This window comes from Hesperophylax consimilis, chromosome 30 (assembly GCF_061612785.1).
Source record: "Hesperophylax consimilis isolate HC1 chromosome 30, BYU_Hcon_1.0, whole genome shotgun sequence".
Lineage (NCBI taxonomy): Eukaryota > Metazoa > Arthropoda > Insecta > Trichoptera > Limnephilidae > Hesperophylax > Hesperophylax consimilis.
Window position 1 is genome coordinate 18,471,359 of NC_142865.1, and position 14,160 is coordinate 18,485,518.

Genomic DNA, 14,160 nt, shown 5'->3' on the forward strand with positions numbered 1-14,160 from the left:
CACATCTGGGACTCGAACCCAGGACCCTTGTCTTTCCGGGACAGTGCTCTACCAACTGCGCTAATGGGACCCTATTCCCCTCGGTCACTTTTAACTGTATCATACATCGAATAAGAACTACTAACATTGTCTTCATTTTTTCACCGCACATTTTTATTGGCAACTATCTTTATGTATGATCGCAAGATTCAGCCCGAACTAAATGCAATCCAGACAGCGTCTTTTAGATAAACCTATCTTATTGAAGTGAAACTTCTTTAGGCGCGTAATGGATTTTCGGGGACGGAGTAAAACCGAGTCAGGATCGACACGAAAATGCGGGTACCCCCACCACCGCTCACCGTTCACCGTTCACTGTTTTCAGTAAAAGCAACAAATCATTAGCATGCGCATAAAAGTTTTTATGTGTTTTATTTAAGTACTTTTTTACTCGGTAGTATAATTTTGTTTGGCGCATGCCTTAGCTGTGGTACAGACGTGGACAGGGCTTTCCTGTACCGTCCGTCCGCCGTTCAGTCTGGTTTAGTCGTCCGTCGAGAGCGCTCGCGTCGCGCGCTTTGCCGTTCCATTCGTATTCCAGTATATAAATATTGTTTACTGTCGAGGAAGTTGTTATAAACTTTAAAAAATATGTTTAAAATGCCGTGTAAATATACGTGTTGTGCGTTCAGCTTGCTGCTGCTGGTTTTAGTGAGTAGTGCTGCCTCCAAAAATGTGGATAATTCCGATAGAACCTTCGAGGAAAGCAATTGCAGTAAGGTGAGACAGTTCCTCGAGACCAGGAACATCTCGGCTGTACCGGCTCGAGGCGCAGACGACAAAGGTAAGAAACCGACAAACCAACAGAACCCACATTCATAAATTGTGGTTCATACGGTTTGGTACAGAATTTCAGTGTTAAAAATGAGTAGTGACGAGATATTTAATTGTAATATTGTTATTTATGTAATATTGTATACTTGTGAATAAATTGAAAATTTTTGGAACTATACATTAATCGAACGTCATTCATCTATAAGAAAATATTAGAAAAAGCAAATCCATGCTTCGTCGTTGAATTATTTAACCTCTAATTTTCAAACTAACCTAAGAGAGAAAATAGAGATGATGAAATGAAAATAGAGAGAGAGGAATACTAGAAGTTTCACTTCTGTCTTGCGTAGGCTTGACACACCCACTTTTTTTTTTTTTTTTATGTGCGACATCTGTTGACTTTTCTGCAAGTCTAGAATGAATATTTATTTTTCGGAATAACTTTATTGAGTAAAACCTCAAATTATAATATTTAAATATTGAAGACAATATTAGTGATTTCTAAACGAAAATCTGAAACAGAAAAATCAGAAAAGGAAACGGTCACACCTGGGACTCGAACCCAGGACCCTTGTCTTTCCGGGACAGTGCTCTACCAACTGCGCTAATGGGACCCTATTCCCCTCGGTCACTTTTAACTGTATCATACATCGAATAAGAACTACTAACATTGTCTTCATTTTTTCACCGCACATTTTTATTGGCAACTATCTTTATGTATGATCGCAAGATTCAACCCGAACTAGATGCAATCCAGACAGCGTCTTTTAGATAAACCTATTTTATTTTTTATTTTTAATGTGCGACATCTGTTGACTTTTCTGCAAGTCTAGAATGAATATTTATTTTTCGGAATAACTTTATTGAGTAAAACCTCAAATTATAATATTTAAATATTGAAGACAATATTAGTGATTTCTAAACGAAAATCTGAAACAGAAAAATCAGAAAAGGAAACGGTCACATCTGGGACTCGAACCCAGGACCCTTGTCTTTCCGGGATTTCCGGGATTATGGGATTATAAAATAATGTACCAAATAAAAAAAAATAAAAATAGAAAAATATTGCATTCATTCGCATTTTTATTTATGTAGATTTACCATATTATATAATTCATACCATTTGTCAAAATATTAACATGGAAACACGCGAAACTGCCTACTGCATTAATCCCATATTTTCACATTCTATTTGGTACATTATGGCACGCTATTGTTCAAAACGTTTTTGCAAACTTGTCATCTTTTTGTAATTTGCCAAAAGACGTTCTAGTGGACTATAATACAAAGGCTTATAACAAAAAGATTGGTTGGTGGTCATTTCCATAACATGACAGCTGTGTGATATGGTTTAGAAATATTTTTATAATTATCTAAAGGCATTTTTAAAAAGTGTGGTGATCGGAGTGTCAAGCAATTAAAAATATGATTTGAGAAATAGAAATGCAAAAAAGTGTGCCCAAAGACAATGAAAGTATTTCTATGTTTGTTTTTAAGTTTATTTTGTAGAACTCCATTTTATTTCTTTTATGTAATAATATTATTATTCAATTTATAAAAACAGTTTATTTATAAACAAGTTCTACTATGTAATTATAATTAAAAGGAATAATAACCACGACCAACAGCTGCTCGAAAACAACATCGAAATCTTCGGAATCTCTGAAAATACCAACGAAGACATTGCCGACACGATTATTAAAATTGCGACCAAAGTGGGACAAAAGATAAACAGAGAAGACATTATTTACGCCAGCAGGGTAAAAATACGCCTACATCCTCTACCCGATGGGTCCGGACTTGCTACCCCTCGCGATACCCGCCCCCGAAACATTGTGGCCAAACTTGTTAGCAAGAAACTGAAGGACGAACTGATTGCCGCCATCAAGAAGAAGAAAGGACTCGACTGCAGTAGCATAGGTTTAGCCGGAGGGAAAATATTTATCAACGACCAACTCACAAGAAAAAACAAATATCTGTTACGTTCCGCGAAAGAGTTTAAAATCGCTAACAATTTCAATTTTTTATGGGTGCGAAACTCCAAAATATACATAAGGAAGAACGATACCTCTCCCGCAATCCTAATATCTGGCCTGGCTCAATTATCAAACTTGTTATAACTACAAAACCCTCTACCTTGTCTACTCACTTCTTTTATAACTCATTAAATCATAATTATCCATCCTTTACTCCCATGCTCACAACACATCACAACAACACACTCATTCTATCCATAACAGTCGCTAAAATGTTTAACTATCATACCTACACACTTGCACATTCAATATATTATCAAGCGTTACACTCGCCTAATGCATATCCCAGTGGACTTGTGACAGACAACAATAAATCGGTAATTTACTTCGCTCTCTTATGTCCGAAAAATTAATAATTTTTTATCAAAACGCGCGTGGCCTTTGCACTAAAACGAAAGAGTTTTATCATAATGTTTTGTCAAATGAATTCGATATAATTTTAATTACTGAAACATGGTTAGTAGACAGCATATCTGACAACGAGCTCTTCGACCCAAGGTATAATATTTACAGAAAAGATAGAGACACGCCCCTAACGGGTAAAACCAAAGGAGGTGGTGTCGCAATTGGTATAAAAAAAGAATTTACTGTTCACTCACGCGAGTCGTGGAGCTCGGAAGCTGAAGACATTTGGATTTCACTAGCATTAAAAGCATTAAAGTTGCCACACCCACCATTTGTGAGCCGCCACTAACATGCGGAACAGACGCTCACTGCTTCTCACTTTAGCCGTACTTTTGGGGTCCCCCGACGGATTGGTTACCATCAACTTCACCCTCCTGTCCGTTGCCCGTTGGTCACCGCGTGGAGGTATGAGAAACGAGGGTGGGAGAAGCTATGTCGGTCCAGGCCCTAGGACCAATGTATTGCGCTATAACCACCCGACCAACTAGGAAGAAGAAGAAGACCTACACACTTGCACATTCAATATATTATCAAGCGTTACACTCGCCTAATGCATATCCCAGTGGACTTGTGACAGACAACAATAAATCGGTAATTTACTTCGCTCTCTTATGTCCGAAAAATTAATAATTTTTTATCAAAACGCGCGTGGCCTTTGCACTAAAACGAAAGAGTTTTATCATAATGTTTTGTCAAATGAATTCGATATAATTTTAATTACTGAAACATGGTTAGTAGACAGCATATCTGACAACGAGCTCTTCGAAAAGATAGAGACACGCCCCTAACGGGTAAAACCAAAGGAGGTGGTGTCGCAATTGGTATAAAAAAAGAATTTACTGTTCACTCACGCGAGTCGTGGAGCTCGGAAGCTGAAGACATTTGGATTTCACTAGCATTAAAAGACCCAAAACGCCGTAAATCTAATATTCACATCTGTTGTTCGTACTTACCCGGAGTCGGTCCAAAGCTATCAAATACTCAGCGTTTATCCCTTTTCAACAGTCATACGTCCAGAATTTCCGACTTGACCACAAACTATCCAAACGATATCTTTCTATTAATTGGCGATTACAACATGCCTAACATCAACTGGAACACCGCATATCATCCCTGTGGTACTGACATCTGCTCCACCACCCTCCTTAACTATCTATCTTATTCGGATTTAAAACAATACAACCACATTCCAAACAGGTACGGTAGAACACTTGACCTAGTGCTCTGTAACACCACAGTCTGCGTCTCTCCTGCCGACTCTCCTCTGGTTCCGGAGGATGCACATCACACATCATTAATAGTTGAACTCAATATTTACGCCCCCACAACCACTTCCTCACCCCAGACGATCAAGTTATTCAATAAAGTCAACTATGACCTAGTCAATGACGCTCTGGCAAAAACTGACTGGTCTTCTGTTTTAAACGCACAGGACGTTAACACGGCGGTTAACAGCTTTTACCTAATCATCGACGCCTTGATAGATGACTTTGTTCCAAAGAAAGTTCTGAAACCAACCAATTTCCCAACGTGGTACTCATCGGCTCTTATTAACATTACAAAAGAAAAACTGAAGTTCTTTCGAGCCTGGAAACGCCACAAGAACCCACTAGATTACCAAACCTTTTCACTGCTCCGAAAAAGACAAAAGAAAATCGCTACTCTCACATACCACAATTATATTTCACACTTAGAACATGCCATACAAAATGATACAAAAAAAATATGGAGCTTTGTCAAAACGCAAAGAAAATCTCCCTACATGCCGGAACACCTAACATACGGCTCGAAAATCGCACACAACAGTAAGGAGATCACTGACCTGTTTGCTGACTATTTTTCTACCGTCTTCACTGATCATACCCCAAATTTAGCACCTGATGTTAACGTACCTGATCCGCTAAATAATATAGCCATAAACTCAATTAAAATCAATGAAGACATCACCTACAAATATCTTTCATCCATTGACATTAACAAAGGACCTGGTTTAGATAGTTTGCCTGGTATCTTCATACGTAACTGTAGTAAATATATCACTATTCCGGTCAGCGCAATTTTCAAAAAATCATTAAGTGAAGGAACGTTTCCTCATAAGTGGAAATCTGCCGTAATAACTCCCATTTATAAAAAAGGCGATAAACATGACGTTACAAACTATAGACCTATCTCTCAACTTCCTATCTTAAGTAAAACTCTTGAAAAAATCGTTTACGACCAACTTTACCCGACTATCGCTACATCAATTACACACAACCAACACGGATTCATGAAAAACCGGTCTACTACATCTAACCTGGTCCTATTTGTCAACTATTTGCACAGCAATATGGACGAAAGGGTATAGGTCGATGCTATGTACACCGATTTTTCAAAGGCCTTCGACCGCGTTATTCATTCAATTCTTTTAAATAAACTTACTCGTCTTGGAATACACGGTGACTTATTTAGATGGGTTAAGTCATACATTAGTAATCGTAGTCAAGTTATCTCAATAAATGGTGTCTTATCCAAAATAATCAACGCAACCTCGGGCGTTCCTCAGGGTTCTCACCTTGGTCCGCTTTTCTTTAATATATACTTAAACGACATAGGCTCTTGTTTCCAACACTCAAATTTTTTAATTTTTGCAGATGATATGAAAATTTATAAAACGGTCATCTCTCTATCGGACTGTAGAGAGCTACAAAGTGACTTAGATAGGCTCTGCAACTATTGCACAGCTAATTATTTGGACCTTAATGCTTCAAAATGCCACACCATGTCCTTCACCAGAAACAAGCATGTAATTAACTTTCCCTATTCACTCCGCGATGAACCCATGATCTCAAAAAGCGAATGTAAGGACCTTGGAGTCTACGTAGACAGTAAACTTATATTTAATACGCACATTTCTTCAATCACTGCTAGATCTTACAAAATGTTAGGTTTCATACTGCGTCTGAGTAAATTATTTAAAAATCCACGTACGCTAGTAATGCTTTATTCCTCACTAGTCAGAAGTACATTGGAATATGCATCGCCTGTCTGGAATCCCAAATACACTTACTATGTCAATAATATAGAGCTCATACAAAATAAATTTATTAAGTACCTAGGTTATAAATACAACAATAATTATATCTGCACTCTCCAATCCCTGAAATCCAGGCGAACGGTAGCTGACATGGCATTTCTCCATAAAATAATACACAACGAAATAGACTGCTCAGAACTTCTATCCCAAATAAATTTTAACACCCCATCTAAAAGAACTCGATACACCAACCTTTTTTACACAACTAGTAATAATACAAACGCTGCAGCCAATTCCCCTATTTATCGCATCCTTCAAACATTCAACTCAATTCAAACAAGCACAAGTACCGATATATTTTTTGATTCTCTCCCTCTATTTAAGAAAAACTTTTTTAGCACACTGAATTCACCAACATAACACATACAACCACACACAGACATACATGCACACGTACACACACACAAACACTCACACACACCTCTCTCCTTCCCCAGCACACTAATTAACTTAACTTAAAATTGTAACTTAACCGTAAAATGTATAATATACCTCCTATGTATATTGTATATATGTCAGCGACATGTCATTGGTACCAATTATTGTACTAACTTTTATAACTTTGTAACTATTGTCACCTATGTAATTATGTACTGTTTGTTTCTGCAATAAACAAAAAATAAAAATAAATAAATTATTATTACGTTTGACAGCTGTTTCGCCCTCTGAAGATATTATCAAACTGTGGCATTACCACTTACAGACATTACAAATACAAACGTTAAAACTTTAGTAAAAAAATCGTTACTGCGCCGGAATAAACTGAGATTGATAGCTAGCATGACCGCCAACTCACTAGCGCCAATGACTAATTCGAGCATTACTTGCCAATGAGATTGATAGCTAGCGTGACCGCCAGCTCACTAGCGCCAATGGCTGATTCGAGCACTATTTGCCAATGAGATTGATAGCTAGCGTGACCGCCAGCCCACTAGCGCCAATGGCTGATTCGAGCATTACTTGCCAATGAGATTGATGGCTAGCATGACCGCCAGCTCACTAGCGCCAATGGCTGATTCGAGCATTACTTACCAATGATATTGATAGCTAGCATGACCGCCAGCTCACTAGCGTCAATGGCTGATTCGAGCATTACTTACCAATGATATTGATAGCTAGCATGACCGCCAGCTTACTAACGTCAATGGCTGATTCGAGCATTATTTGCCAATGATATTGATAGCTAGCATGACCGCCAACTCACTAGCGGTAATGGCTGATTCGAGCATTACTTGCCAATGAGATTGATAGCTAGCGTGACCGCCAGCTCACTAGCGCCAATGGCTGATTCGAGCATTATTTGCCAATGAGATTTATAGCTAGCATGACCGCCAGCTCACTAGCGACACTGGCTGATTCGAGCATTACTTGCCAATGATATTGATAGCTAGCATGACCGCCAGCTCACTAGCGTCAATGGCTGATTCGAGCATTACTTGCCAATGATATTGATAGCTAGCATGACTGCCAACTCACTAGCGCCAATGGCTGATTCGAGCATTACTTGCCAATGAGATTGATAGCTAGAATGACCGCCAACTCACTAGCGCCAATGGCTGATTCGAGCATTACTTGCCAATGAGATTTATAGCTAGCGTGACCGCCAGCTCACTAGCGCCAATGGCTGATTTGAGCATTACTTGCCAATGAGATTGATAGCTAGAATGACCGCCAACTCACTAGCGCCAATGGCTGATTCGAGCATTACTTGCCAATGAGATTGATAGCTAGCGTGACCGCCAGCTCACTAGCGCCAATGGCTGATTCGAGCATTACTTGCCAATGAGATTGATAGCTAGCATGACCGCCAGCTTACTAGCGTCGATTGCTGATTCGAGCATTACTTACCAATGATATTGATAGCTAGCATGACCGCCAGCTCACTAGCGCCAATGGCTGATTCGAGCATTACTCGCCAATATGTAAGACAAAACATTGTGTCGTATTAATTTTTATTTTACCTGGGTATATTGAATCACTCCATCATATCTCTTGTTGGATACTTCGAAGTATTTGATAGCATTTATAAGCTCAGCTAAAGCCTCTCCCTCGGTGGTTTCAATGGGCAATTTTCCGTATCCGGACCACGAATCTTCCTTTTCTCTTAAGTCCAATCTGGATCCTAAAAAATATTAATATATTAAATTGAAACAGTTTATATAATACCTTGATGATTCCATGGCAAATCAGATCAGTGTTACTTGATCCCCTAACAGTTGATACCTCTGAAAATTGATCACGCAAACAATTATTTCTGTTGTATTTCTCCCGTATGTAGTATTTTTTTACTCAGCGGTGAATCACCTCAGCTTACTCCTTCGAGGAAACGACATTATTGTTTGCCAAAATAATTATATGGCAGATTTCCACTCTGCAGAACTGCAGATATTATAAATAAGAGTATATCGACTTTTGTTATCCTGCCGTTTTTCCTCTCTGCATCAGATAACAGTGAGGAAGTACAGCAGAAATAATCCTTTAGAATGTGCCCGAGGGATAAAGTGTCCAAGGAATCAACTGACCGAGGGATCAACTGTCGTGGGAAGAACTATTGGCGGATCAAGAGCGGGGTCACGAACAAGACAGAACAAAGAAGAAAAGTTATTAAAGAAACAAACCTAACCTTACATAACTTATTATTTTATTAAGACCAAGACTTTTGCTGCTATTTGCACCTGGTCCTTTTCCATTCTGCTTTAATCTCTTCCATCTCTTTTCAGTCTCCGAGTCGCTTTCAAATTCTGTCACCAGGCATGCCATGACGTATACTCTACGCTGCCATATAAATGTTTTGGGGTAAAATTTGAATTCTAGGTTTAAGTAGGTCCCTGACAACTGGTTGCAGTTTTAAGATGAAAATAATTTATTTATTTATTTTATTGATACATGATTTAGAGAGTACATTTGGTTTTTTGTGATATGTCACCCTCCATGCTAGGGATGACCTTGTGTTATGGCGGGTGAATTTTACTGTTTGCGGACATAGAATCTATACATTACTATAATATAAAAAAGAAAAATGATGTAAAGCTAGTTTGGGTTGCAAGAAGAGGATGGAGAAGTTAGAGAATTATAGGAAGATGAAAAATTTGAGAAATTATTAGTAAATAGATCACACTAATTAACTATGTACATACTATGCCGCTAAGTCAGGGAATAAGGATATATTATGTTTTTTAAATTGGTAGACTGTAGAATGAATGGGTATTGTAGTTGTAATGTATTCCGTGTGTATTATTGTATTGTTAAAAGTATTTGTTTAACTTTATCGTGCCATGTTTTCCTCGGACGTCCTCGACCTCTTCAACCATTCTCTTTCAAATCATACATTCTCATTACACCTATTTCTATATATTTATCACTTACATTTCAAATTACCACAAAAAAATATATGAATTAAACGAAAAAAAACACACTTTGTAATACACCACTTTTTATTTGAATTAATAACGACAGCCAACCGGGTTTCGCTTTTCTCAAGCTTCTTCAGGGCTAATTATATCAACTGGCTGTATTAATTCACATAAAAAGTGGTGTATTACAAAGTGTGTTTTTTTCATTTAGTATATAATGTCACACCCCAAAGTGTTTGCTCCCTTCGAAAATAAGAATGATATGATTTATGTCTTCCTCGGGAATCTCCGACTTTTTCTACCATTCACTTTATGTAGTATCATAAATTTCACATTTTTACTGTTCAAAAACTACAATTTTTCGACTTTTTTTCAACTCCGTATCTCAATTCAGTGCAGAGATAAAGTGTTAAGTATTTCTTGAGCGTCCCCAACTTCTATCACTTAAATAATTTTCTAAACAATCCTGACACTAATAAGAATAAACGTTTAAATTTTCAGCAAAATCGGTCCATAGTATTTGAGTCTACAGGACAAATAAAGAATCATTCATTGTTTTTATATAATATAATGGTACGAATACATCTGCGAACCGAAACGCGAACCGAGCCACGAATTACGGGAAAAAAACGAAGCAACTGCAAGCGACAGTTGGCGCCATTTGCGGTTTTTCCATTCCTTTCCCATAAGTTGAGGTTCAGCTCGGCAGTTCGGCTCGAGCATGTATACGTTGCATAAGATAGATAAATATGTTCGTACTTCGTTGTTTTGAACGCAGATATACTTAAAAACTGTAATCAGACTTACCGACTAAAATGATGGGGATATTCTCATAATATTTTTGAATATCGGGATACCATTTTGAAATAACGTTCTCGAATGATCTGTGGCTGAAACAAATGTTTGCTTTAATTTTTTGACAATATTTCAAAATTAAGATGAACGTCTGCGTGGCTTTTTACATACAAAACATAAATTTGTATTTGATGCCGAAATACCCAAACAAACTGATAATATATTTTTTTCAATAACTTATTCCATAACTAGAAAAAGGCATTTTTTGTACGATAATTTATATTTAGAAATTAAATGATAAGGTTGAAATATGCTCAAAAAACTTTTAAAACATTTTATCTACATATATAGAAAAATCTAAAACGGAATTTCCAAATCGTAATCTGGAAAAAAATAAACCATGGATCACAAGGTCTATTAAATTCAATACGAAAAAAAGTAAGCTATACAAACAAACAAATAATTTCCCTAACGACATAGAGTTAAATTGAAATTACAAAAAAAAAATATATATTTATATATATGTATGTTAGTTTTATATATATATATATATAAGACGACGGCCGAGGACAGAGGGCGGTGGAGGCTCATGTTAAAGGAGGCCAAGGCTCGAAATGGGCTGTAGCGCCATTGAAGAAGAAGAAGAATATATATATTGTTACGTAATATAATCCCCCTACAATTAAAAGGATGGTTACCCTACAATTAAATGGGGCTTGGTCACCCCAACTTACTCTCGCAGCTGGCCGCCGCGTGCTTGGCACGGACCACACACAGCGTCTTCGGCTCAACACTGGTCGCCACCAGCCGCCCCGACAGTCAAAATCCGACCTCGGGACCGATAACAGTGTCTCTCGCAGAGCAAAACTGCAACGCTCACAATGTCTGGCGCGCATAATTACGCGATATTAGACGCGATCTTGTTCCGGCTTGTAATTAAGACACGCGCTCTTACAGTTGGCAATTATTAATTCACCCGAACCTCACGTAGTTCTCGCGTGTTTAAACCAACTCAATTATTGTAATCAATAGTTTGCCGCATCATTCGTAAACATGATTCTACATCCCAAGATTAACCTTTGTTCGCCGGGACCACGCTTCCGCCGAAGCATCTTCTGTTTCAACTTCACCTCGACAGTACCGCCGGGCCTTTTTGGGCGCGGGAAGGACCAGCTCGGCCTGATGCACCATACCTCGTCTCAAAGCGAATCGTAAGCTTTCAATACCCCTTTCTTGTGTTCAAGCCATATAAATTCATGTAAAATCCTTGTTTCATCCGGTCGTCAAGTTATAGAGAGAGAGTAGAGATCTATGCCAACCCTGTATTTCTCGAGATGATCAATATACCTTGTGCCTTTCTACCCATGTGTTATTATTGTGTGTTGACCTTTCCAACCTCCTAACCGATGGACGAGCTGATGATTAAAGGAGCTGCTCACCTCTGATAGTACACGAGTTTCATCTGCCTACCCCTTTATCTGAGCTAGCCAATTCATAACCGGGTTCGATTCCTGTTGGTTCTACCTAATATAGTACGTATTTAACAATATATATAAAATAAAATAAAAATAACTAACGCGACTAATTAAAATCAGTAAAGACGACTACTACAGACATAAAATAATAGGTTCTGAAAACAACCCTAAAATAATCAGGCAAACAATCAACTGTGCAATAGAAAACAATAAACAACAGTTGGAGAAGCAGTCGATTTAAAATTTAAAATTTAATTTGAAATTAGTGTGAAATAATTTTTAAAATATAGACGTAAAAGAATTAATTAATTTTTAATATATATAATGGACAAAAGAGACATCTCTGGTCATTTTTGGATAGATTTTGCTCTGCAGGTGTGATAACGAATTACCAACACCTTTTTGCATTGATCAGTTGGATTCATCCAGTTTGTATAATTTGTCAAAAGAGGTCTATTGAAGGCTAAATTAATTGAAATATTCTTTGACAATAATGTGACTGTGTGTATTATCACAATGTGCTGATTCATCTTATCATTAATAATTCTACTCTCTTGAGAGCTGTTTGATCTTATAATTTCATAGTGCAAATGCAAGGTTATTGTGCTAATTGCTGCCTGCTGCCGAATTTTGGAGACCAAAGGAGCCGAACTCAATTGCAAGTGTATTCTCTGGTGAGTCCTCTGTTCATATGTATTTTTGGTGGCTGGTTTAAGTTATTTTCTCCTGCAGAGTGAATTTATTAATCAATCAATCAATTCTATGTGTTGGGGACGGAAACGCACCGTCGCAACGCGGAATCATAGGATTGGAAAAAGTTCGGAATGCCGACTTACCCTTTTCTATTCTTCCACGGTATTCTTTCCTTCTTTGCGCTGGTTCACAACAATTCACAAATTTCACCACGCGCGAGCTCACGGTGGCTTTGAATTCTCGACACGGTCGATAAAGGAGGCTCCGTAATCAAACGATGTTGACAGGACGAATATTTTAACTCAACTAAAGTCGGCATAGGAGAGGAGAGGAGTTGGGTAGATAGGCCACAATAATTTTAGAAAGGATATAAAGGTAGGTAGTACGATGCTAGGTGCCAACATTTCCGCCCACCTAATTTGAACGAATTAATAATTATGATACAAAATTTAATAAAAGGTAAATTTAAATATATACATAGGTAAATTGTTCATTCAAGTTGTATCCGTAATGCCTCGCAGAAAACAATAAAAAAAATAACTTTTTACTAAATTAAGTATAACTTTTCAAAGAATGGTTCCTGGACCATAACAAAATTTTGGTTTTGAAAAATATTTAAAATTGGTAATATTCCTTTGGTCTAGAATCTGAGTAAGAAACAAAACGAGAATTAGAGTATAGACATCTAAACCACAACAAAAAAATATATATATAGATCCCAATGGTAAATAAAATAAAAATAAAACACAACAAAAATATGGAAAATGAAAACGTATTTTTATTTTAGATGTATATCTTAAGATTTATCACTAATAATAATTTTATTCTTCCGGTAACGGGCAAAGCTTTATCACTGGTCGAACCAACGAACCAGATTGAGTTTTAACAGTAGCTACCCTAACTATTCCATCCTTACCGGGATGAATGTGGATAATTCGTCCTAATACCCACTTCATCGGTGGAAGACGATCGTCCTTTATTAACACTAATTGACCTAATTTAATGTTTGGATTAATTTTGCACCACTTTGATCGTTGTTGAAGCGTATTTAAATATTCTAAATGCCAACGTTTCCAGAAATGTTGCGACATCTTTTGGAGATGTTGCCACCTACTTAAACGATTAGACGTGGTGTCAAGAAAGTCATATTCAGGCAAACCTAGTAGGAATCCACCGATTAAAAAGTGGCACGGGGTGAGTCCATTCACATCCTCGGGGTCTGAGCTCATTGAACACAAAGGGCGGGAGTTGAGGATGGCCTCAATTCTAGTGAGGACTGTCGCAAATTCTTCATAAGTTAGAACGGTCTCACCTATCACCCGTTTTAAATGGTATTTTACAGATTTTATCCCTGCCTCAAATAAGCATTCGAAATGAGGACTTGCTGGAGGGTTAAAAGACCAAATAACGCCGCTCTGAATTAGATGATTAGATATAACATCACGCTGTGATGCCAAGAATTTATTTATACCGAGTAGGTACCGATTTGCACCGACGAAATTGGTTCCGTTATC

General features: G+C 37.6%; 1 protein-coding gene across 1 annotated transcript in view; it reads right to left on the reverse strand.

The window, feature by feature from the left end:
* LOC149409723 (rho-related protein racG-like) overlaps positions 1-14,160 on the reverse strand; it is a 41,732-nt gene that overhangs the window by 9,818 nt on the left and 17,754 nt on the right. The window contains exons 4-5 of the mRNA XM_089649548.1: positions 10,491-10,573; positions 8,292-8,452 (exon numbers count right to left, since the gene is read on the reverse strand). Of these exons, the coding sequence (XP_089505674.1) occupies positions 8,292-8,452; positions 10,491-10,573 (244 nt within the window). The remainder of the gene's footprint in view (positions 1-8,291; positions 8,453-10,490; positions 10,574-14,160) is intronic.